The sequence below is a fragment of the Balaenoptera ricei genome, chromosome 6 (assembly GCF_028023285.1).
Source record: "Balaenoptera ricei isolate mBalRic1 chromosome 6, mBalRic1.hap2, whole genome shotgun sequence".
Lineage (NCBI taxonomy): Eukaryota > Metazoa > Chordata > Mammalia > Artiodactyla > Balaenopteridae > Balaenoptera > Balaenoptera ricei.
In genome coordinates, this window is record NC_082644.1 from 88,611,384 (window position 1) to 88,634,761 (window position 23,378).

A 23,378-nucleotide genomic window follows, 5' to 3' on the forward strand; every position below is an offset into this window, starting at 1 on the left:
CCTGCAGCCTGCTCTCTCAGGAAGTCCCGGGCTCCAGGAGCCACGTCTGTGGGAGTGAGTTAGAGAGAGCGGGTGGAGGGAGGAGGGGGCGGAGCCAGTAGGACCTGGGGATTCTCTTAGCAATCTGGTGGCAGGGGCCGGACAGAGGAGAGGGCTGCCCTCTGGTCCAGCTCACTGAGAGCCCCACACGCACTGGCATCATGAACTTCCTTCTAAGGCCTCTTTTTCTACCCAGAGAAGACAGGCAGTGGTTCTGGTGACCCCACAGCTGGGCATGGCCTGTGGAGCTCAAGCCACCTCCCAGGCTGCCCGCCCGTGCCCAGGTCACCACCCTGCCCTCCCATGTCCCCCAGGCTGATCACTCTCAGCAGCACTCTGCACCGGGAACTGCTCAGCTACGTCGACGTCTTCCAGGTGTCCCTGCGCAGCTTCCGCCAGTACCTGGAGGAGAGCCTGGGCAAGCTTCGCTACACCAACGTTGAGTTTGTCAGGCACTGCAGGTGAGAGCCAGCATCTGGGGCCTCTGTGGGCCACTGGGCTTTCTCTATTGAGAGGTGGTCTTGTTTGCCCCTCCATTTTTTAATAGGGACAAAATATCCGTAACATAAAATGATCCATTTTAACCATTTTAGGTGTACAGTTCACTGGCATTAAGTACATTCACACTGTTGTGCAACCATCACCACCATCCATCTCCAGAACATTTTCATCCTCACAAACTGAATCTCTAAACACTAACTTAAACACTAACTGCCCATTTTGCCCTCCCCCAGCCCCTGGGAACCACCATTCTATTTTCGGTCTCTATGAATTTGACTACTCTAGAGACCTCATAGAAGTGAAATCACACCATATTTGTTCTTTTGTGTGTCTGTTTTTTTCACTTAGCATAATGTCTTCAATGCTCATCCATGTCACAGCATCTGTCAGAATTTCATTCCTTCTTAAGTCTCAGTAATATTCCATTGTGTGGATGTACCAAATTTTGTTTATCCATTCATCCCTTGATGGACATTTGGGTTGTTTCCCTGCTTCTGTCCTTGAGTTACCTGCATTTGTTTTTCCATGATCTTGTACTTTTAATCTAAAGCCTTGTCAACCACAGTATTTGGACTGGGTGGAAAGGTTCAGGTCTGATCAGTGGCTTTTATTTCTCCCCAATTATTTTCAGATTGTTCTCAGAGGGAGGCAACTTTTCTTCTGAAGAAATTGACTCACTGTGTCATCGACTGGAGAAGGAAGCTGCCCGGATAGAGTATGTTGAAAATTTAATCATGATCAACATGGAGAAGATGGAGAGCGAGTACCTGGACCAGGTGAGCAGGCCCCACCACGACCTCTAGCCAGGCTCCCCTGATACCCGCTTACAAGGTGGTTGCCTTGCTCACTGCCTGATAGGCTGGTCAAGCCCCCTTTCCAACCATTAACTGAGCCTGTCCCCCTCTGCTTCTAAAGTCCAAAAGTTCCAAATTAAGCCCCACTCCTTTACTTTTTCTCTTTCTTTAAGGCTAATGATGTCATCAACAAGTTTGAAAGTAAATTCCATAACCTGTCTGTGGACCTTATTTTCATAGAGAAAATCCAGCGGTTGCTGACAAATCTACAAGTGAACATCAAGTGCGAGGTAGGACAGATTCATTCTTCATCTGCCACACGGGACTTGACGTTTATCACACACACCTGCATGCGAGGCACTGTCCCAGGTGCGGGGGATACTGGTGTGGTCTCTGCCCCATGGGACTTGCACTCCAGCCAGGAAGTCAGAGATTAAATCGTAATAGTTTCTAACATCCACTGAGTTACTATGCACCATGCAGCCTGCCAGTGGGCTTATTTTGATTAACTGTGTGAGTCCTCACAAGAGCTGTGAGGCAAGTACCGTTCTTATCCCCATTTTAGAGATAAAGAAACTGAGGCAGAGAGTCATTAAGTGACTTAGGGCAAGAACACAGTGTTCTTAAATGGTGGAGCCAAAATGTGAACCCAGGTCTGACTGACACCAGAAATTCAGGCCTTAACCATGCCAGGCCACCTGTGCTACAGAGGCCATGAGGGCTGTGTGAGGTGCGTGGGGACGTAGAGTAGAGGATTTCACCTGGACTAGGAAAGTGGTGTTTCCCAAGGCTTGATGGCGAAGGAAGAGCCAGCCAGGCAGGAGGGTGGGGAGCAGTGTCCTGGAGAGATCGTGAAAAAAATCCTGGGGAGCTGGAGCCAAGGGGAGAGAGAGCTCAAGCAAGAAAAAGTGGGGAGCAATGAGGCTGGAGCGGGGGCCGGGTCAGCAGGGCCGTGTGAGCTGGGCTCCTGGTGCTGGAGTGAGGGTGAGGGCAGTGGGGACAAGGGAAGGGTGCTATTTATTACAGTTTTTTAAGCTGTATAATCTTGAAAAGTTTCTTCAAAAACATCACTTTGATGGTTTCTCTCTCCCGAATGGGTTGCCATTTTTACTTAACCATTCCTTTTTGGAGGAACATTTGGTGGGTTTCACTTATTATATACACAATGGTGTGTTAGACATGCTTGCACTGGAAACTCTGATGATGTCCATAGGGTGCCTCCCAGAGCTGGAATTACTGGGTTAGAGCATGAATGTTTTAAGGCTCTTTGTACTTTTCAGGTGGCTTGTACAGACATCCCCTCACCAATAGGGCATGAGTGTGTCCTCCTAACGCCCTCAACCAGTACTGCAGGTTGCCAGTTTTATTTTTAAAACTTACTATTTGACAGTAAAAAAAAGTCCTTTAAATTTGCATTGATCGAGTTTCTGATACGACTGTGCATTTTTCCCCCGATTTCATTTTTTCGGTACTTAATCCACCTCTCAGATAATGATTTGCGGAACATTTTCTTGATCAAAATAAGTATTCTAGAAACAAATCTCAGAACCTCTGGTTTTTCTAGGTGGCAAAATCCAATTTGCAAACAGATGGATTAAATTCTTCTCTGGAACAGCTTCAAAGCAAGGTACAAATGTGCCGAAGCTCAAGGGGAGATGAAAAAGTAAGTGCTCAGTGGATACTAAGCTATGAATAGTAAAGCTGCATCAGGCCAGAATCGTAAACCGGAAATAAACTTACATCTGTGGTCAAGATTTCTCCACTACCAGCGGGGCCTCTTAGTCTTCCTACTTAACTCCTGTTTTATTCAATGGAATTAAGGACGAGAAGAGAAAACAGCCATTGCCCCCGGCCCCTAGCACCTCCCAGGCAGGCATCTCGAGGCCAGTGAGCACAGGGGCTTGAGTCTGGCCTCCCTCCCCCTCTAATGTCACCAGGCCTCCCTCCCTGTAATTGGAACACAGCCCTGGATGAATAACAGAGGCAGGACTCTGCCCTCTGAACAACCACCTTTTGTTTGATTTTCCTTTTGTTTTGACCATTGCACATAAATTGGTTACTTCCATTTTCTGTGTATAAGCTGTGGAAAGTCCAAATTGTAGCGAAGTCTGGGAGAAGCGAGGTTCCACGTGCCTGCCAGGCCCTGACCAGCGTAGCGGGTCTCTGCGTGTTTACGTTGCTGACTTGCTTGTTTTTCTGCTTCTAGTGCATGTCTCTGTCCCTTGTGCCACCTGCACCCTGGCCACTCCAAGTAATCTTTTCTCCACAGTTCAACCAGGCACTCGAGAACCAGATGTCCTGGCCAGGGGTTCTGTCTTCCATTTCAGTGACTAAGTTGAGATTTTATTGTTATTAGCACTGAGAGGACATTTATTTTTCTATCTTTGCTGCTTTTTCTTGCATAGTTACATGTGCTTGGTGAAAAAAGTTTGAACATCCACGAAGCACAGAGTGGAGGTCCCGTGTAACCTCTTGTGTTTTCGTGCAGATGTTTCTACACATACACGGGGGGAGCAGGGGAAAACCAGCTTAATCTGCTGTGACCCCTTCTGCAGGCCCTTTAGGGACAACTCTCTCTCTTCAGAGCAGAAGCATTTGCTCTCCCACATTTCCTCACTTCCTATCTGATGTGTCAGGGCACTGGGCAGGGTACCTGGGGGCTTGCACAGACCCTGGCATGGGGTGGGGAGCATGAGCTTGAGCGGGTGGGTGGTCCTGTGTTGGCAGAGGACACTGGTTGGACACTTCTGCCAGGTGGTGATCAGGAGACGGAAGCAATGCATCAGATGTTCGGTGAAGGCGGTGGGGACCAGGGAAGGGTGTGGCCAGGGCCGTGTGCTCAGTGCCACGTTAAAGAAGACCTTCTGGCTGCTGGGTGCAGAAAGGCAGGGAGGCAGGTAAGAATGAGGCAGAGTGCCAAGACCAAATAGTGTCACCACTCAAGACTCCAGCAGGGACATGTTCCAATCCCGGGGTTGAGCGGCAGGGGAATGGGCGGGATTCAGGGTGCATTGGAAATGAAGGGAGTGGGAAGAGGCCAAGGCGCCACCTGGCCTGGGTCATCCAGTAGGTCAGTGAGCCATTCAGGGAGCAATGGGTGGGGACCACTGAGCGCTGTGCGGGCTGCTTGGGGAAGGTGAACATCCTCACGGGTGCTTCCCTGCCCCCTGCAAGGTATGGTCTGTGGGACTGTTGCTCCAAGGGGTCATGTATTTGACGTATTTGATCTGATAGCCAGATCACCCTCCAGAAAGGCTGTGGCCATTTCACTCCTCACACCCTCGCCATCTTGGGCCAAATATTTCCTTCTACACGAGGAGCATTAGAACTAGAAGAGATCCTAAGGAACATTCTGTGTCCCCATCACACTGATGGGGAGACTAAGTAGAGCAAGTTTAAATCCTTTGCCCAGAACAAACCCGTAGAACCAGGAATAGAACTCCCGATGCCCCATCAGGGAAGGATCCACTGCTGCAGTGGAGCTGCCTGAGAGAGCCAGCCCAGGGCTCCCCACTCCCACGGGGCCCTCCCTGCAAGTGAGGGGCCTCCATGGAGCCAAGAGGTGTCCTTGCCAGCCAGCCGGTTCCTGCAGTTCACATGGAGTCAGCCTGCCTGCCCGCAGCCTGCTTCCTGTGGCTTTTTTCCCCCATGTTCACGCTAGATAGTGACCACAGAAGACCTCCTTGGCCTTGTTCGAACTTGGAAAGAAAAACTGAGCCAGAGGATTCAGTATCTCAACTGCAAGCTGGACATGGTATCCGTGACTCAAGTGGTCTTTACCGTAAGGAACGGGATGGGGCGGCCGTGGGGAAGAGCAGCTGAGCTGTTGGGTCCGGGCTCCCAGGAAACCCGCAGGGCTCAGCAGAGCCCAAGGCAAGAAGATCTCCCAGGCCACTGCTGGACGTCAGGCCTGCTGGGATGCCTCGGAAAGGCCACAGGCTGTGGAGTCAGATCTGGGTTCAAATCCCAGGTGGATCACTTCCCTGCACTGGTCTCTTAGGCGACCCCTCACCTCCCGGCAGCACCTCCTCCCGCCATCAGGGCCCACCAGCTCTCAGGGCAGCCTCACCTTTCAGCCTCTTCCTTCCCACCCACTGCCATGAGCAGCCACCAGCTTCTCCCCACCCCACCCCCCTGGCCTTGTCCAAGACCCCCGTCTCTTGCCCGCGTGGCTGCCCTTATCCTCTCACTTCCCCCCATGTTCCATTCCCGGAGCTGCAGCCAGACCTCATGCTGGACAAGGCCAGTCTGCCCGTGTCACTCTCCTGCCCTTGGGATAAAATCCAGACCCTTTACCTAGACCTGCGCAACAACCTCCTCCAAGGTCTGCCCTCCGTGGGCTCTTCATTTCTCTGGCCCCCCTAAGAGGTCTCTTCCCCCAGGCCTTCTCTCACCCCCTGGTTTCGGTGGCATGTCCCACTTCCCCATGAGCCCCCAGACCATGCAGTGAGGTCTCCCTTTTAGGAGCCGTCTCCCCTAGATGGTGTGCCCCAAGAGGGCAGAACCTGTCGCCCTCACCCCACCCTCTCTCACCAAGCTTTAAACACCAGAGGTGCTCACAGCTGCCAGAAGGGCTGTGACAGAGCCAATGGTAGCATAAGCGGACACCCCTCAAGTTCTGCTCTGGCCGCCCTCAGGCCCTGCCTCTCACTGCCACGCTCTGAACCAGCCCTTCCTTCTTTGGGGAGGCTCTTCCCGCTGTGCCACTAGCACTAAGCTTCCATCACACCATCAGTACTGCGCCCCACCAGATGAAACTTAGGAGTCCAGCTGGAGTCCTTCCATTACGGTGCTGACAGTCTAGCACTGAGCCAAGATGCAGGATAAAATAGGGGACAGTTCAACTAAGCACTCGTGGTGGGCCACCACTCCCACCCTTTCTCTAAGGTCCAACTCGAGGTGGAGGTGGCCACTCACTCATCCATGCACGCATTCACTCACTTGTCCGTTGGTCAGAAACAGCGCCTGGGCACATCTACAGGTGGCCTTACAGGTCCGTGACCCTCAGCCTCAGGGAAGACACTGGAACTTCCCCTTCATAACACTGGCCCCATTTTTGACCATTTATCTGTGGTCAAATAAATGTCTTGTCTCTCTGACCAGACTGTAAGCTCCATGAGAGTAAGGGTCACATGTGGCCTCTTCATCCTGTGTCCCATACCCAGGCAGAGGCTTGCAGAAAGCAGGCACTCAAGAAACATTTTTGAAGCATGCACGTGTGAATGAATGAATGAATAGTCCTCTGAGGTAGATATGATCACTGCTATTTCACGGAAGGGAAAAGGGAGGCTCAAAGAGGTCAGGCAGCTGGCCTCCAGCCACAGCACCTGGGCAAGGTGGTGCTGGGACGGGAAACCCAGCCTGCCTGCCTGCCTGCCACCCACACAATCGGGCCCTGATCTTTGGCCTGCAGGACAACATCTTGACCAACCTGGAGGTAGAGAGTGACATCCTGGTGTCTTCAGAAGCCCATGAAGAAGAAGCCAAGGTAGACGTGGTCACCCCCGAGTCCTTCACCCAGCCAAGCCACATGGGGAAGTCCATGATTGAAGACCCAGCTGTGGAGGTGGTCAGGAGGATCCTGCAGTGAGTGGCCTGGGTGTGCTCAGTGGGGCCCTGAGCCTTCGGGAGCCAGCCTCCATGTGAGCCCACCCTTGACAGCTGTGACCTTGTGCGGGGGATTCTCCTCTGAAAGCCTCAGCTTCCTCCTCTGAAGTGGGGCTCACGATTGGGCAGACTCACGTGGCATCGTGGGCTAAGTGGGATGGTGCCCGGTGCCTGGCCTGAGCCGTGCTCGTGGTCACTGGGGAAAAGCTCACATCCTTTCCTTTGGTTTCAGATTTCCTGACTCAAAATGTCCAACCCAGCAGTGTGACAAAGAGCGGTCCCAAACAGGTAGAGGCAAACAGGTCTCAGGGCACCGGTGGTGGGGCAGCTGGTGGTGCCACCCAGCCCCACCTCACCTTGGATCCTCTGTTCTTGTCCTGGGTGCTCGTCACCCAAAGGCTTGAAGCGACTCCGGAACCGGGCAGAGCACTCCGTGAAGAAGGGCTTGTCCACTGCCAGTGCCACTTTGGCAGCGAGGTAGAAAGGCTAGGCTGCCTGCGATCTCCCCTCCCCAGACCCCACCCCGCCACCCTTTACCAGACCATGTCCTCAGAGTGCACCTCCTGTGCTCACAGCCCTGACTCCAAGGGACCCCACGAGGGGCCGGCTCTGACACGGGCTTTAGACTGGTCTGTGCTCATCCCCGCCCGGTGGCTTGGCTCGCATGGCCTCCCACCCTGGGAACCTGTCCGGGAGTTGGGTGGTTTTCCACGGTATTGTTTGGCTTCCTGGATTGCCACTAGAAATAGCGATCTGTCCTCCTGCAAGTCTGATTTCCTCAGGCTGGCTTCCTGAGTTTTTTATTGTAGCTAAGGGGTTGGTGTCCTAGGCAGGTTGTTGCAGCTTATGGGCCAGAGTTCTCTATTTATATATGGTCCAGCTGTTGTCCATTTTTATATTCAGTCTCTCAGTGGTTACCAATGAAGTACGTGTTGCTAGGGCTGCCAGATAAAAATTCAGGATGCCCAGTTAAATTTGAATTTCAGATGAACAGCACATAATATTTTTAATATTATATATGTGTGTCCCAAATATCGCATGGGATGTTCACTAAAAATTTCTCATTGCTTATATGAAATTTGAGTTCTTTTTAAAAATTTATTGTTGTATAGTTGATTTACAGTGTTGTATTAAGAAATTCAAGTTTAACTTGTATTTTTATTTGAAAATTTGGCAACCCTACATGTGGCTCAACCTATTTTTCTTTGGGTCCTCACCATAGAAAAGGATACAGATTTCTGTGCCCAAGCACCTCCGTCCCTTACCCACTCTCGGCAGCCTTGTGTGGGTGTTAGTGGTCAGGGCTTCAGCCCCGCGATAAGGCTGTCTCCAGAGCTGCCGAGGGGGAGGGAGCACCTCAAAGCGCGGGGCCGCACAGGCAGGCCCGGGTGGGGCTCACGCAGGCTCAGATCTGCCTGTGTTTATCTCCAGCCTCCAGAGCACTGACCCACCTTTGCCCCACAGCATCACACGGTATGCCAAGCCCAACAGACTAGATAGAAAGTACCAGGTGCTCGGAGACAAGCCACCTCCTCCGGCGGAGTAAGTGCCAATGCCATGTCCTTTAACTCCATTTTAACCTGTCATCTTTGTCAGGGGGCAGCTAAATCTAACTCAGCTAAGGGAAATAGGAAGTAGGGGGCAGAGCAGGAGAGGTCGGCAAGGGGATGGGTAAGGGTCAAGATTGGTTTGTCTCAGCCTGACTCACCTAAATTTATTGAGAGATATTTCCACCAAATTTAGACGTTCACCAAGAAGACATTCTTCTTTCCTTTGAACAATAAGTTCATTTCTATTCAGTCACCTTTTGTTCCTTGAGGGCCAGCTGAACCGTCTACTGAGACTTGGTAGTAGGGCAGCCAGTCAAGGGGCTTTCTAGACGTTGGGCCTGAAGCACCCAGAGTGGCCCACTCGGGAGTAGCTTCTGGCATTCCAGTTGCCCATCACCTGACTCCAGCTGGCAGGGCTTCTTTGGATCCTGGAGGAAAAGCCAGCTACAGAACAACTTCTAGTCCCAACAGGGACCTAGATAGTCAGGTTTCAGCTCTCAGTGGAGAGTTGTAGCCAGATATTGAAGGAGACTAGAAGAATTGAGATTTGGTAAGAACTGACAAAACGTACATGACAGCAAGATCCATGCCAGTTTCCAGGGAGGTCACGAAACCTCAAAGCCAATGAATGGGGATAGAATCTACTAATCACGAGAGAGTGCTATAGTTTCCCACTGAAACATAAAATTTATGTCGCCCTTCTTTTTGATTCTTGTTTACAAAACAAGTCTGGTCTCATTAGCTTTGGCCTGATTATTTACATAAGTGCAGCAAGCATGGTGATTGACCACCTAAACTTTTTACGTTTGCGTTGCTGGAACTTTTCAAAAAGAATCTCAGATTAGACTCTTAAAAGCCTCTTGAAGCCAAAAAGGCGAGTCAGATTTCACCTGCAGTACCTATAGATTTGGGTGAAAGCCTCTCTTCTTGAGGTCCCCACAGTACCTTAAGGTTTTCCTTACTCACCTGTGAGGCTGGGAACCTCATAAGCCAGGTGCCAGGTGGGTTTTCCCAAGAGGGCTCTGAAGCATTGTCTCCATGAAGTCAACCTTAGTTTCCTGAAACTGTTTGGTCATATCTGATCCTATACATCGTTGTCCATGTGACATTTCAGTCAAAGCCTTGGTTATACATCAGTGTTTCCAATTACATCCTGTTACAAGGAGGACAGCTTTTTGTTGAATTCACACAAATAATTATATTGCCATAATAAGTATACTTAACAAGAGTTTCTGAATTCTAGAGTGCATATGAGCGGGTGAAACATCCAGCCTGTTTCAAATTAGCCCTTTTTCCTCTTTAGCCTCAGGCAGTTGCTTTCAGGAGTTCCTCCATCCCTTGAGATCCCTGATGGGGACAGGACACCTGAATTTAGTTCAAGCGACTGTAGCAAGTTGAGGGCTGGAGTGGGAAGGGAAAGGTCTGGCAGGGTGGACAGACGGACAGAGGAGATAGGGCTATGAAGGGGTCATATCAAAGGAAACCGGGGAACAGAAGGGAAGGTGGAAGGTGGCAAAAGGAGGAAGAAGGAGCATAGGCGTTGGCAGGAAGAGAGGTCTTAGAGGGGGTCTCCCCTCCAGTTTGGGGAGATCTTGTTTCCCCAGGAAGCCAATGAGGTTCCAAATTATCCTTAGTAAAATCACGCCAGGAAAGAAAAAAAAAAAAATCACGCCAGGGTCGTGAATCACTCAGTGGAATAGTATTTGGGAAAGTATAATGAAAGCATGCAGAGGAGCCTAACGTTTGCTCGAGGGGAGAGTTTTTGTCAAGGGCAACAGACAGCAAATTACTTTTCCAGAAAGCAGTTGGGAAAGGTATAGTGAAGGCCATAAGTTTATGCCTTTTGTGCAGGTCCGTGGGTCCCTCTACCAAGGAAACCATCTATCAAGAAGAAAACGCTTGCATGATATACCATGCAATACTTTTTATCCCAGTTAAAAATGGGAAAAAACCCTAAAGGTCCAAAAATGGGGGATTGTAAACCATGGTGCATACATACTTGATGGTGTTACACAGCCATTTAAAATGATATCATAATGTAGGGGGAACACTTTTAAGTGTGCAGAATGTAAAATGCACATGAACCTAGTTCCAAACCAATTTAAAAATCAGCAGAAGGAAATACAATAAAATGTTAGCATTTATTTTTTCTTCTTGCTTTTCAGTTTATTTCTAATTTTCTTTAATTATGATGAATGAATTTTTAAATGAAAGATCACATGACATATACATATATTTTAGAAAATGCCAAAACTGATGTGTGTGTAAAGCAGTCACTGCATCACTTTATAGGAATTGTGAAAAAATAGTTGTCCTACAGGTACATGCAGTTCTAACACATCTGTCCCTTATTTCAGTCTTACTGTTGAGACAGTTGACTTAACCGACAGGAATATTCACTGGATCTGTGCAGGTTTGTTCAGTAAAGACCCCGTGTGTGCACAGTCAACCCAAAGGCCAGAGGTACCAGAAAGAGGATGTTTGGTCCTACAGGCGGTCTTGCTCATTCGATTAATATTTATAAGAAATCATTCTTTTTTCCCTCAACCAAGACTGAGGCACTGATAGGTGCAGGCACTGCGATGGGACAGGGGATTCCATGGTGGACAAAAACAGACGCACGGTGTGTGTCTTGGTGGACTTTACCAGGTGCTGGGAGAGATGGGGCTAATGGCCAGTCACACAGATCAGTCCCCAGTCCCCCTGTGGGGAGTGCTGTAAAGCTGAGGGCCACGAAGAGCATTGGAACAAGGCAGTCAGGAATCACCACTGAGCCAGGATCTAAGGAAGAGCAGGAACAAACATGACCAAGAGGAAAGTTAGTGTTCCCTGGAGAAGAATCAGTGTGAGCAATGGCCCTGGGCCAGGAATGAGTAATTACAAGAAGTGATGAGGACAAAAGAGAACAGAGACACTTGGAAGCTGCCAAACTCAGCTTGTCACATGCAAGAGGCATTAAACTAGATGAACAGAAATATTAGGTGGGGATATGCTTGGGCATCCCGAGCTGTCCAACTCCAGTTCTGGCCGGGTTGCTGAGTACTCAGAATGTTCAGTCCCTTTGGTTTTGTCCACACCATTTAGTGTGATTAGACAAGGCCTCTCAGGGATCTGTCTCCTGTGTGTTGCAGGGATTTTAAAGGCATCATCCTGAGCCTCCTCTGGGAGAGCAATGAGCACCTGCTGACCGTGGTGGAGGTGAGGGCTCTACCTGCCCCTCTGCCATCTGCTGGCCACACGTCCCCAGTGGGCTCTGCCTCTTGCCTTCTGCTGATAATGGCCTTTGGGTGAAACTGAGCAAAGGGGACTGCAGCCCCCATGACCACGCTATCCAGCTTCTGTCACCTCATGTGCTGTCTTTCATCCTAGAAATTAAAGCTCATCCATTCATTTACCCATTTATTCAGCCATCAACCATTTCTTGGCTACTGTGTGTCAGATACCGGGTGTGCCAAGAGGAACAAGCCCCGTCTCTGTCCCTGAGTGGCCAGCACCCAGCAGAGGATGACAGACACGGTGGCACCACAGAGGGATGGGTGGGGCTGTGGGAGCAGGGGGCCTCTAGTAGGAGCGACCCAGGGCCCCGGTCCAGTGCACCCCACGCAGGGGTGTCTGTGTGCTTCCTGTCTGCCTCCCCCTGGGCTGTGAGTCTTTAGAGAAGAGCTCTGGGTCATCCGTATTAGTGGCCCAGCTTGGCGCTTCAGAGAAAGCTCTCGGCCTGGTGGGTGGAAGACCCATTTTAGTCTTGAAGGATACATAGAATTATACCATTGGCTCGCTCATGCCTCGCAAAGCCCTGGGATACTGACAGTGGTGACAAGCACAGACAGGGAGGAGGAGCAACGCTGGCGTAGAGGACAGCAGTAGAGAAGGCCAGGGCGTGAGGAGAGCACGGTGGAGGATGCCAAGATGCTGGGCCAGAGCCCCCTGGGGAGGGGCCTGGCACCCACACTTTCAACCCTCTCCTGCAGGAGTTTTACCGCAAAGAGAAGCGCTCAATCACCAGGCCCGACTGCATGTACGAAACCTTTGACCAGTGCGCAGAGAACATCTGCAGGAAGATCCTGGAGTACCACAGCCAGGCTGATGAGTACCACAACTCCTGCCTCATAGGTGGGTGTGGCCAGCAGATGGGCTGCAGGCCGGTGGGGTGGGGGGCACAGAGCCTCTCACGGCCTGAATGATGCCTTCCTGACCTGGAGGTCACTGGGGAGGCAAAGGATCCTCCCTGTGAAAAGCTGACATCTTAGAATTAGGTAAAAACCTTGATCAGATTTAACTGGGGAGAAACAACAATGCCAAAAAAAATTCACTTTTCTTGAGAAATATGGTGATTTGTATCACTAAAAATGTTTCACTCATTGAATAGATATTTTTTACAGCTTTATTGAAATATTCACTTAATGAATTTAATTTTAATATATTTAATTTTATTTAATTTTAATATATTAAAATACATTGAATTGTACACTTTACACCCATTCAGTGGCTTTTAATATAGTCATAGAGTTGTGCAACCATCACCGCTGTGAATTTTAGAACCCACTGTCCCTCCATCACGTCCCCAGCCATAAACAACCGCTAATCTACTTTCTGTCTCTATAGATTTTCCTGTCTGGGCTTTCACACGAATGGAGTCATGCAGTATTGTTTATTCATTCGGTGATGGACACTTGGTTGTTTCCCCCTTTTGGCAGTTATGGATGCTGCTGCTGCAAACGTTCACGTGCATGTTGTGTGTGGATGTGTGATTTCATTTCTCTTGGGTTCTAACTAGGAGAAGACTTGCTGGGTCATATGGTGCCTCTGTGTTTAATCATTTGAAAAATCCTTCCACAGTGCCTACTGTATGCCTGGCCTGTGATGGGTTTGGGCTATGATGAACTCGATAGACATAGCCTCCTAGAGAATAGGGACATGAAAAGAGGCAGGCAGGATACATCTTGCCATTTATGTTTATTATAACGACATAAAAGGAGCTGTGAAAACACACCCATAGGTCCCGCCCCCGTTCCTATTTCTCCATGTCCACAGCTATGTGTGTTTTATGCAGTCATAAGTCCTGATTATTTCTGCCTGTACGGCAGGAAACCTGAGGGCACATCACAGGCCTGCTGTGTTGGTTGAGGGGCAGCACAGGTAGAAGAGGGAGAGGATTAGGGGACAGCCAGACCTGGGGTCAAGACCCAGCACTGCCATCTGCCAGCCATATGACCTTGACCAAATCACCTTCTCTTGCCTGTAAATGGAGACAAGGATAATACGCACCATGCAAGACTTTTTTGAGGATTAAGCCCCTCACAGCCCTGCCATATGCAGGGGGAATCATCAGCAGTGGCTCTCATTACTGTAGCTGTAGAATGACTGGAATTGAAACTACGGGCAGCACTTTTTCTCTAGCTCAGAGTTTCCCCATGTGAACTCTGTGGGATCCCATCCTACGTGACCTTCCTCAAAAGAAAGGTTCCCTGGTCAAATGGGTTTGGGAAATGCTGCAGATTATGTCCCTCTTGGGCAGATTGACAGTTCACATTAAATGAAGACTTCCATTTCCTTCAGGGAGTCCAGTATCCTGACCAACTCTTCCACTGAAAACATGTAAAAATCCTGGATATAACACTTCTGCGGTAAACTTTTAAATGCATGGATGAGCTAGCTATAAAGTAAGAAACACACAAGGCTCCAAGATTAAGTGAGAATAGGAACTCAGAGATAAATTGAGCAGTGACTCTGGCTATTGCCCTGAGGGCTTTGCTGACTCCCAGGTCCACTTGAGCCTCTGTTTTCATGGCCTCCAGGACACTGGGAACAGAGACCAAGCACCAGACGACCGAAGGTGGGCAGTCTGAAAGGGCACAAGCCACAGAAAACTGGGTCTCCACAGGGCTCCATCTGCATAGTAAGGAGAATGAGACAGAAACCACGTCCCCTCCTCCCGCAGTGACTAGAAGGAAACTGTCTTGTTATAAGCTGTGGCACTGGATAAAGAAGAAGAAAAACTCCAATGAGAATCCATAATTATAAGCCAGCTCTTATGTGGTGTTTAAACCTGAAGTCACACTTAGATAAACCTGAATTCAACTTTGTGTTTGTGGATCATCCATAAGACCTCTAGCTGATACCTTAGCTTAAAATGATTTTGAGTTAGTCATGCCCAGATGCTTGTTTAGTAGAGATACTACAAATCCTCTCCAGAAAAGCCCACCTTCAGTTCAGGCCTCCAGGGATTCCCACAAATAAAATGCCCAGAATAAGAGTTCACCGTAAAATACACACACACACACACACACAGAAAAAGGCACCTTGAGCATGAGGCAGCAGAATGAGACCAGTAAAGACTTCAGATATTGAATGTATCAGACACAGAATATAAAATAATGTATTTATTTAGAGTTAAATAAAAGAGGAAATTGGAAACATGAGTAAGGAGCAAAAGACTATTAAAATGACCAAGTAAATATGAAAGAGAACCAAATCAAACTTCTATATTAGAAAAATAAATTATTGAAATTTTAAAATTATGAATGGCTTTAATACCAAAGAAAATAACCAAAATGCAGCACAGAAAAACAAAGAAATGGAAATACAGGAGAGAGGTGAAGAGAGATGGAAGAAAGAGTAGGTCTGGCATGCAGCTACTTAGAGGTCTAGAGGGAGAGGAGGAGACTAGGGTCAAGGCAATATTTGAAGAGATAATGGATGAGACAGAACTGCTGAAAGATGCAGTGCATTTTAAAAGCACTGGAAAGTCCTACAGAGTGTAGAAAAGAAGTCCTTTGAACTTGTTTAGTCCAGTACTCTTAATGCTGGTTTGACCACAGGACCCCTTTTGATGGAATAACTATTACCACATTGTAGACCAAGCCTTTCTCTTTGGGAAGCTGCTTTGAGCCTTTGTTGGAGAGATTGCCACAGCAACTTGGCTCTGCTCTGTGCTCTCCCCTGGTCCCCCACCCCCAATTCCTACAGAATTACGGGCCCAGATGAGGAGATTTGAGGAGCTATTGCCCCAGGTGTGTTGGCTGGTGATGGAAAATTTCAAGGAGCACCACTGGAAAAAATATTGCACCTCCACCGAAGAGATCCGGGGACAGTTCTCGAATTATCAGGAACAGCTGGAGAGAAGGAAGGTGGGGCCCCCCGGACCAGCCCCTCCTCTCCAGGACCAGAGGCCCTGGGAGTTCAGAAATGGAGGTGGGGCGTCGGCAGAACTGAGTGCCAGGGAAGGATGTGGGCCAGGCTTGGGATTGTTGGATGGGGGTGAGGGACACTAGGCACTGAAGAGACGAGAGCTGAGCCAACAGCTCCTTCATAGAAGGCCTTCAGCACGCTCCTTGTTGGATTTAACCAGTAGGTCAGCTGGTTCTATGGGGCTGTGGCCATTGAGATCAACAATAATTGTCCACATGGTCCTTCGAGCCATGGGATGTGGATGCTGTTGATTTTATTGGACTGAAACCCTGACTGTTCTGGGGCAGATGCTCAGCTCTCCCACTTCTTAACCCTCGGAGTCAGCTCCAGCCATGCCCCTGTCTTCCCTCCTCTGCCGCTCCTCAGCCCTTCACACACCCAGGTCAGTGCACACATCAGTCTGGCCGTGGCCATAATTGGCAGAGGATGTAGGCCAGTGACTTTTTGGTCCTAACCTCAAGACCAGGTCAAAAAACCTACTGATTTCTGGATTGTCTGAAGGATGAAAATGCCCAGAAGCTCCACCCAAATCTCGGACACCCCGCACATCTCCAAGAAATGGAGTCTCTGTGTCAAGTGGAAGAGAAAAGGCAGGAAGATTTGGACACCTTGATTGCGGTGACCAGGGAGCAGCTGGAGGTCAGTAGTGCCATCCACTCCATGTCTAGATGCTGGGGGCTGCACTGCCCTCCGGAGGTCACCCCCACTGACAGCCCAGCAACAACACTGAGCACGGCCCTTCGCTGACACCCTGGCCAAAGCAGGGTGTGAAAGCAGGCGGGTGTCATAGGTGGAGATGGTCTTTATTGGCCGTTGTAACTTGCATTTTTAAATTTCTAAATTAATTAATTACTACTGAGAACTTCTTTTCCAAGATCCATGTCAAGTTTTATTTCCTCTTTAGTAAATTGTCTATGTCTGTCCCTTGGCCATTTCAGAATCATTTCCTATCTTCAAACCAAGTCCCCTCTAGGGAGAGGTCTCCTGGGGAAGACCAGATGCCTGTTAACTTGGACACAGTTGACACGTGGCCCTGGTCTTGTCTCACATGCTGCTCCCCAAATCCTCCCTCAGCCTGTCTTTGGAGACAAGTTCCTCTCCCTGCAGCACTGTGCTCCCCATGTTTCCTCCAGGAATTCACCCGGAAGTACAGCCGGTTTTTCATAGCCAGCTTGGCCACCTTCACTGAGAAGTTCCTGCTGCAGTTGGATGAGGTGGTCACCATTGACGATGTCCAGGTTGCAAGTATGTGCACCACCGGCCTTGTGCCCTGGCCCCAGGGGGTGTGACACAGGGTGATGGGCCTGGGGTGGGGCGGTCTGCTTTCCCCCAACTCCCCCAGAATGAAAATACATTCTCTATGGAGGGGACTGATGAATTTTTGTTTTAATTAAAACTCTCTTTTTTTAAACTAAAAAAGCAAATCCCAAATGAATCAAAGATTATATATGAAAAATGAAATCCTAATGCTAAATATTTTCATAATCTTGGGGTAGGGACAGCTTTCCTAAGTATAAGAACCAGAAGCCATAAAGGAATGGCTGGCACTTCTCTGTGGCCAAAACAAAATCAAGGAAAAATGTCAAAATACGGAAAGACGAACCACAAACTGCAAAAATATTCCTAATAACTAATAGGTCAGAGAATGGCCTAATATCCCTGTGGTATGAAGAACTCTAACAGGCCAAATTTGTAAAAGGAGATAGAGAACAAACATGCAATTCAAAAGGCCAATAAATTTAAAAGATGCTTGACTTCACCAATGATGAAAAATGTGAATATAAACATTATTAAGATATCATTTCTCGCCAACAGCCTGGCAAGGCTTTTAAGTTCAGTGACAGCCAGCACTGGTGAGGCTGTCAGCAAGCCCGAGCACCACAGAGCCTCTCAGAGAAGCGTACGTCCACCCCGCTCTCTTGGAGAACATTCTGTCGGTGCCGTCAAAGTCCTGAGTGTGTGTGCCTTTGACCTAGCCGTTCAAACCCTGGGAATTTATCCAACAGAAATACGTGCATACTTTTTCAAAGATATATTTTCAAGCATATTCTTCACAACACTGCTTGAAATTTCAAAGAATTGGAAACAATGTTAGTATCTACATATAGAGGATTGGGTAAATAAATTATGGTCCAGATGTAGGAGGGAGTACTGTGCAGCTGTTCAAGTGGGTGTGGTAGGTCTCTATGTGCCAACCAGAAAGTCCTGAAGGAATACTGTCACAGGAAAAAGCAAGGTGACCATTATACTTACCTGTGATACTATTAAAAAAACATATGTGTGATATAAACATGCACCCCGCATATATGTAAATGAATCTGTGTGAGAGACAGACAGAGACAGAGAATGAGAGCGACAGAGCCTGAGAGACAGGTACCAGACTGTTGATGACCATCTCTGGTGAGTGGGGCTGTGAGAGATTTCTAAAATCTTTTCTTTTTCCCCGTTAGGTGATGTTTAAATTTTTTATAATGTGCACCAATTACTTTTATAAGTACACAAAGATTCAAATCATATATTAAATATTATCCATTTATCACTAATCTATTAAGTAAATAAATATATTATTTTTATTTTTTTAAGTTTTCATTACACAGAAAATGAATATTTTTTACAGTAAAATGAGAAATTCAATATGAGTTACAAAGAAAGAGAAGAACATGGTCCTTCTACCCAGAAATAAGTGCCCTTAACATTGGCTGTCCTCCTCGTTATTTCCCTTCGGGCACAGGCCTGTGTGTATATCAGTGGGGGGATGGGAGGATGGATCACAAGTGTGTGCTCTTTTGTAAGCTAATTTCCCCTTGGCAGATGCTGGGCAAGCCAGTCACCGCCTCCTTGAGCACTTTCAGTTGCTGTGCATTGTATGTTACTGATTAGTTCCCTGCTGGTGCACATCGGGCCACGTCCAGCTTTTCACTTCTGTAATCGTGCTGAAGGGAACATCTGCATCCATATTTCTCTGTTTCGGGGCAACAGATTCCTAGAAGTGGACTTTCTAGGTCAAAATGTGTATGAATTTCGAGGCGTTGGTCACTTTCCAGTGTTGGGGGTCTCTTTGGCAAATGTGAGCCTGCTTTGGGAGAGCAGAGCCTGCAGAGACCCTGGGGTTCAGACTTGAGGGAACACAGGCGAGCTGAGCCAGCAGGGAGGCAGCCTCGGTAACTTGGAGGGAACCGCCAGGCCAGGGAGACCCCCTGCACCAGGTCTGCAGGAGCCTCTCCTGCTCTGTAAGTCGGGCTTCTGAGCCAAGCAGCCTGGCCCTGCCATCCACGCAGACCAGGGTGCAGAGGGCTGCTCACCGCGTGGACGGAGCCCCCTTCTCTTCACGTCAAAGGGCAGGTCAGTGAGCCGGACATGAGAGGGACAACCTTGAATGTATGCATTCCAGGAGAAATTCTTAGTTCAGGACCCATTTGAGCTAGTATAAGCCAAAGAAGGCTCTACAAAGCATATTTGGGGGCTCACAGAAGCTGCAAGAAAGTCAGAGCATCATTCTGAGGGCTTTGGAGTTGGGAACCATGCCCAAACCATACCTCGCATCCTCCAGCTTTGACCCCCCTGCCATCTCCTCGGCCCCCACCTATGAATCTGGTGCATTTGGCTTCTGTTTGGGAGGGGCCTCTGCCTCCTGCCTGAGACTCCAAGTGGGGAAGAGGGGAGCGAGCCCTCATTTCTCTAAATGTGAGATCGGGGATCGGCCCCCTTGATCTCAGGCTGTGGGTGAGGCCACCGTCAGTAACCTGTCTCTTGCCTGCCAGAGATGGAGCCCCCGAAACAGAAAACATCAATCCTAATACGGAGGAAACTCACCGGGCTGTCCCTGGAGGAAGAGAGTGAGAAGCCCCTGATTGAACGGGGGAGCAGGTGAGAGCCGGGAGCAGGGAGGAATACCACAAATGGCTGGATTTGCTAGGGGTGGTGCAGTGGAATGGTTAGGGCCACGAGCTCTGACGTCAAACAAACCTGGTAATCTTGGGAAGGCACTGTGTCCTAAGCCTGTTTCCTCATCTGTGAAATGGGCATGGCAGCCTACCTTACATGATATTATGAAGAGAAAGTTCAATGAGATTGTACTTGGAGTGCCCCGGCACATACTAAGAGCTCAGCAGCTATTAGTTCATGTGATAAGGACCCACAAAGGGGCCCCCAAAGAAAGGGAGGCCTGTCCCAGTGTGGGGCACATTCTCAGATTGCTGGTGGCACTGTGATCCACTACAGCTGTCCATCATGTATGACAAGAGCTACCAAAGTGCTTGTCCCCTGTGACCCAAGAATGTTACTCTGGAAGAAGGAGTAAGGCAGCGATTTGCCCAGCTAAGTTGTCAGCAGTGGTTTTATAGCAGAATAGGAAAAGCAGGCCAGGAACTGATGACTGCCACCTGGCTGGCCAACTGATGAGGAAACTGAGACCCAGAAAAGGGAAACACCTAGAGGTGTGGGATTCCCCTTCCCCATGCAGAACCCAGCTGACTATACACACGGATTTTAACTGTATGAAAATGCAAAAAAGAACTTGATGAAGCTTAATGTTAAATGCTCAGTAGGGTTTTTCTTTTTTTTTTTTTAACATCTTTATTGGAGTATAATTGCTTTACAATGGTGAGTTAGTTTCTGCTGTATAACAAAGTGAATCAGCTATACGTATACATATATCCCCATATCCCCTCCCTCTTACGTCTCCCTCCCACCCTCCCTATCCCACCCCTCTAGGTGGTCACAAATCACCGAGCTGATTTCCCTGTGCTATGCGGCTGCTTCCCACTAGCTATCTATTTTACATTTGGTAGTGTACATATGTCCATGCCACTCTCTCACTTCCATTCTCTACATCTGTGTCTTTATTCCTGTCTTGCCCCTAGGTTCTTTAGAACCGTTTTTTTTTTTTTTTTTTTTAGATTCCATATATATGTGTTAACATACAGTATTTGTTTTTCTCTTTCTGACTTACTTCACTCTGTATGACAGACTCTATGTCCATCCATCTCACTACAAATAACTCAATTTCGTTTCTTTTTATAGCTGAGTAATATTCCATTGTATATATGTGCCACATCTTCTTTATCCATTCGTCTGTCGATGGACACTTAGGTTGCTTCCATGTCCTGGCTATTGTAAATAGAGCTGCAGTGAACATGTGGTACATGACTCTTTTTTGAATTATGGTTTTCTCAGGGTATATGCCCAGTAGTGGGATTGCTGGGTCGTATGGTAGTTCTACTTTTGGTTTTTTAAGGAACCTCCATACTGTTCTCCATAGTGGCTGTATCAATTTGCATTCCCACCAACAGTGCAAGAGGGTTCCCTTTTCTCCACACCCTCTCCAGCATTTATTGTTTGTAGACTTTTTGATGATGGCCATTCTGACCGGTGTGAGGTGATACCTCATTGTAGTTTTGATTTGTGTTTCTCTAATGATTAGTGATGTTGAGCATCCTTTCATGTGTTTGTTGGCAATCTGTATGTCTTCTTTGGAGAAATGTCTGTTTAGGTCTTCTGCCCATTTTTGGATTGGGTTGTTTGTTTTTTTGATATTGAGCTGCATGAGTTGCTTGTAAATTTTGGAGATTAATCCTTTGTCAGTTGCTTCATTTGCAAATATTTTCTCCTATTCTGAGGGTTGTCTTTTCGTCTTGTTTATGGTTTCCTTTGCTGTGCAAAAGCTTTTAAGTTTCATTAGGTCCCATTTGTTTATTAGCAGGGTTTTTCTTTTAATTAAGACGTTTAAAGCATGATAATTTTTTTTAAAGTAATGCTAACCGTTTTCACCAGGGATGAAGGGTGCACTGTGAATGATGAAGATAAGGCTGTAAGACTTTTCATGCATGTTTGTTTGTAGGAAGTGGCCGGGAATCAAACCCACCGAAGTCACCATCCAACACAAGATTCTCCTCCGGAAAACACCATCAGTCACCACCACCAAAACGACCCTGGGCCACCTGGCATCCGTGGAAGCCCGAGATGCTGTCTATTTGGTGAGTGGAGAGACAGGGTGGGGTGGGTGCACCCCAGGGAACACAGGGCAGCTCGGTGTGGCTGCCTTGGGAAGGAGGGAGCTTGCTATCACCAGGTGCCCTGTCATTTGGTCCATGGAGCAGATGACACACGTCAGGGTGCCCCAGTGCACAGTGTCAGCACTGGGAACAGCCAATGTTCTTAAGCACCAGCACGTGAGCCACAGGTCGTGTCCAGTCCCAATGAAAGCTCGGGTCTGATGGTGTGAGCCCCAGTGCTGCAGGAGCCCAGCCGAGAGACACCACACCCAGACTGGGGGCGGTGAAGGAAGACTTTCCGAGGAACAGTTGAGACAGAGTGAGGGGACAGAGTAGTCAGAGGCATGGAGGCCATGGGAGCAGCGGGTGATGATGGGTGGAATAAGGGACAGTTCCTGAGCACCTGCTGCAGTTTCTGTTCTCAATGTGAGCCTTTTCATTGGATCCTTGTAACAAGCCCATAAGGAAGGTAGAATTGTCCCCATGTTGCTGCTGAGGACACTGAGGCTTAAAGAAGTGTGTCCCCTGTATGCCACTGCAGAGTGGCAGAGCCAGGATTTGAACCCAGTGCCTGTTAGACCCCATGGGGCCTGCCCGAAGAGGAGGCTGCACCCAGAGGCCTCCTGCAGGACCTCTCGGCTCTGAAGACATGTGGACCTTTGTTCCTGGTGCCCCAGAGAGAAACCTCGTCCTGAGATATGCTGACCCCAGTATTTGGAGAGCCCTCAGTTCCCAGGCCACCATGCTAAGACCCAGGCAGAGGGGGCGACTCTGCTGCCAGGTTCAGTGAGGGCTCAGGCCTCGTGGGCTCAGCCTCTCGAGGAAGCCAGGACCCCTGAGCTTCAAGGAGGCTACAGTGTGGGATGGTGGTTAGGAAGGAGGGCCGAGTCCAGAATCAGGTAGAGCAGGTCCTAGTCCCTGCTCAGCCTCCTTCTAGCTACATAACCCCAGGCAAGGTTGTGAGCCTCAGTTTCCCAATCTGTAAAATGTGGGAAACAACCGGGCCTGCCTGATGGGTTATTGGGCAAAGTAAATGAGAAATGACTTGTGGAACTCTTGCTGGTGCCTGGAGTGGGTTCAAAGCTACCTGCCAGCAGGTTACAGTGTTCCTCTAGGGCACAGAGCCCAGAAGCCCTTCCTCACGTGGCCTCCTCCTGCTGCTTGCTCCCAGAAATATTTAGCGTCATTTGAAGAGGAGTTGAAGAAGATCCAGGACGACAACACACTGCAGGTGAAGGAGGCTCAGCGCTGGAAGGACAGCTGGAAGCGCTCTGTGCACACCATCCGGGGCCTGTACTTGTGACAACCTCAACCCACTCCCAATAAAGGCTTGTTTTGTGTGGACTCCTCATCCATCCACCCACCCTTCCTTCCGTCCATCCATCCGTCCATCCATCCATCTCTGCTCTATGCCCAGCGCTGTACCTTCACAGTGACCAGGACACGTTGTGGTCCCTGCCCACATGGAGATCACTTCCAGTGAGGAGCACAGAGGTGAAAGGGGGAATTCCACATGGTCAGCTGGGACGGCGGATAACAGGAATGGGTAACTTAAAATAGAGATCAATACTTCAGAGGAAATAACTTCCAAAAGGCATGCTGGGCACTTCATCTTGCAAAATTAAAACTTATGGGAAAGAGTATATTGCACATTTAACAAAAGTGAGTTTTAATGGCAACTCTGCACTGATTCCTAGACCCAA

General features: G+C 48.7%; 1 protein-coding gene across 1 annotated transcript in view; it reads left to right on the forward strand.

The window, feature by feature from the left end:
- Positions 1-22,999, forward strand: part of CCDC180 (coiled-coil domain containing 180) — a 118,575-nt gene extending 95,576 nt beyond the window's left edge. The window contains 17 exon segments of the mRNA XM_059926676.1: positions 354-500; positions 1,172-1,316; positions 1,508-1,624; positions 2,899-2,997; positions 4,996-5,115; positions 6,748-6,920; positions 7,174-7,256; positions 7,259-7,418; positions 8,406-8,483; positions 11,623-11,689; positions 12,463-12,604; positions 15,461-15,621; positions 16,184-16,321; positions 16,816-16,927; positions 19,444-19,549; positions 21,522-21,657; positions 22,847-22,999. Coding sequence (XP_059782659.1) covers positions 354-500; positions 1,172-1,316; positions 1,508-1,624; positions 2,899-2,997; positions 4,996-5,115; positions 6,748-6,920; positions 7,174-7,256; positions 7,259-7,418; positions 8,406-8,483; positions 11,623-11,689; positions 12,463-12,604; positions 15,461-15,621; positions 16,184-16,321; positions 16,816-16,927; positions 19,444-19,549; positions 21,522-21,657; positions 22,847-22,978 — 2,116 coding nt within the window. The 3' untranslated portion in view covers positions 22,979-22,999.
- The last annotated feature ends 379 nt before the right edge of the window (positions 23,000-23,378 follow it).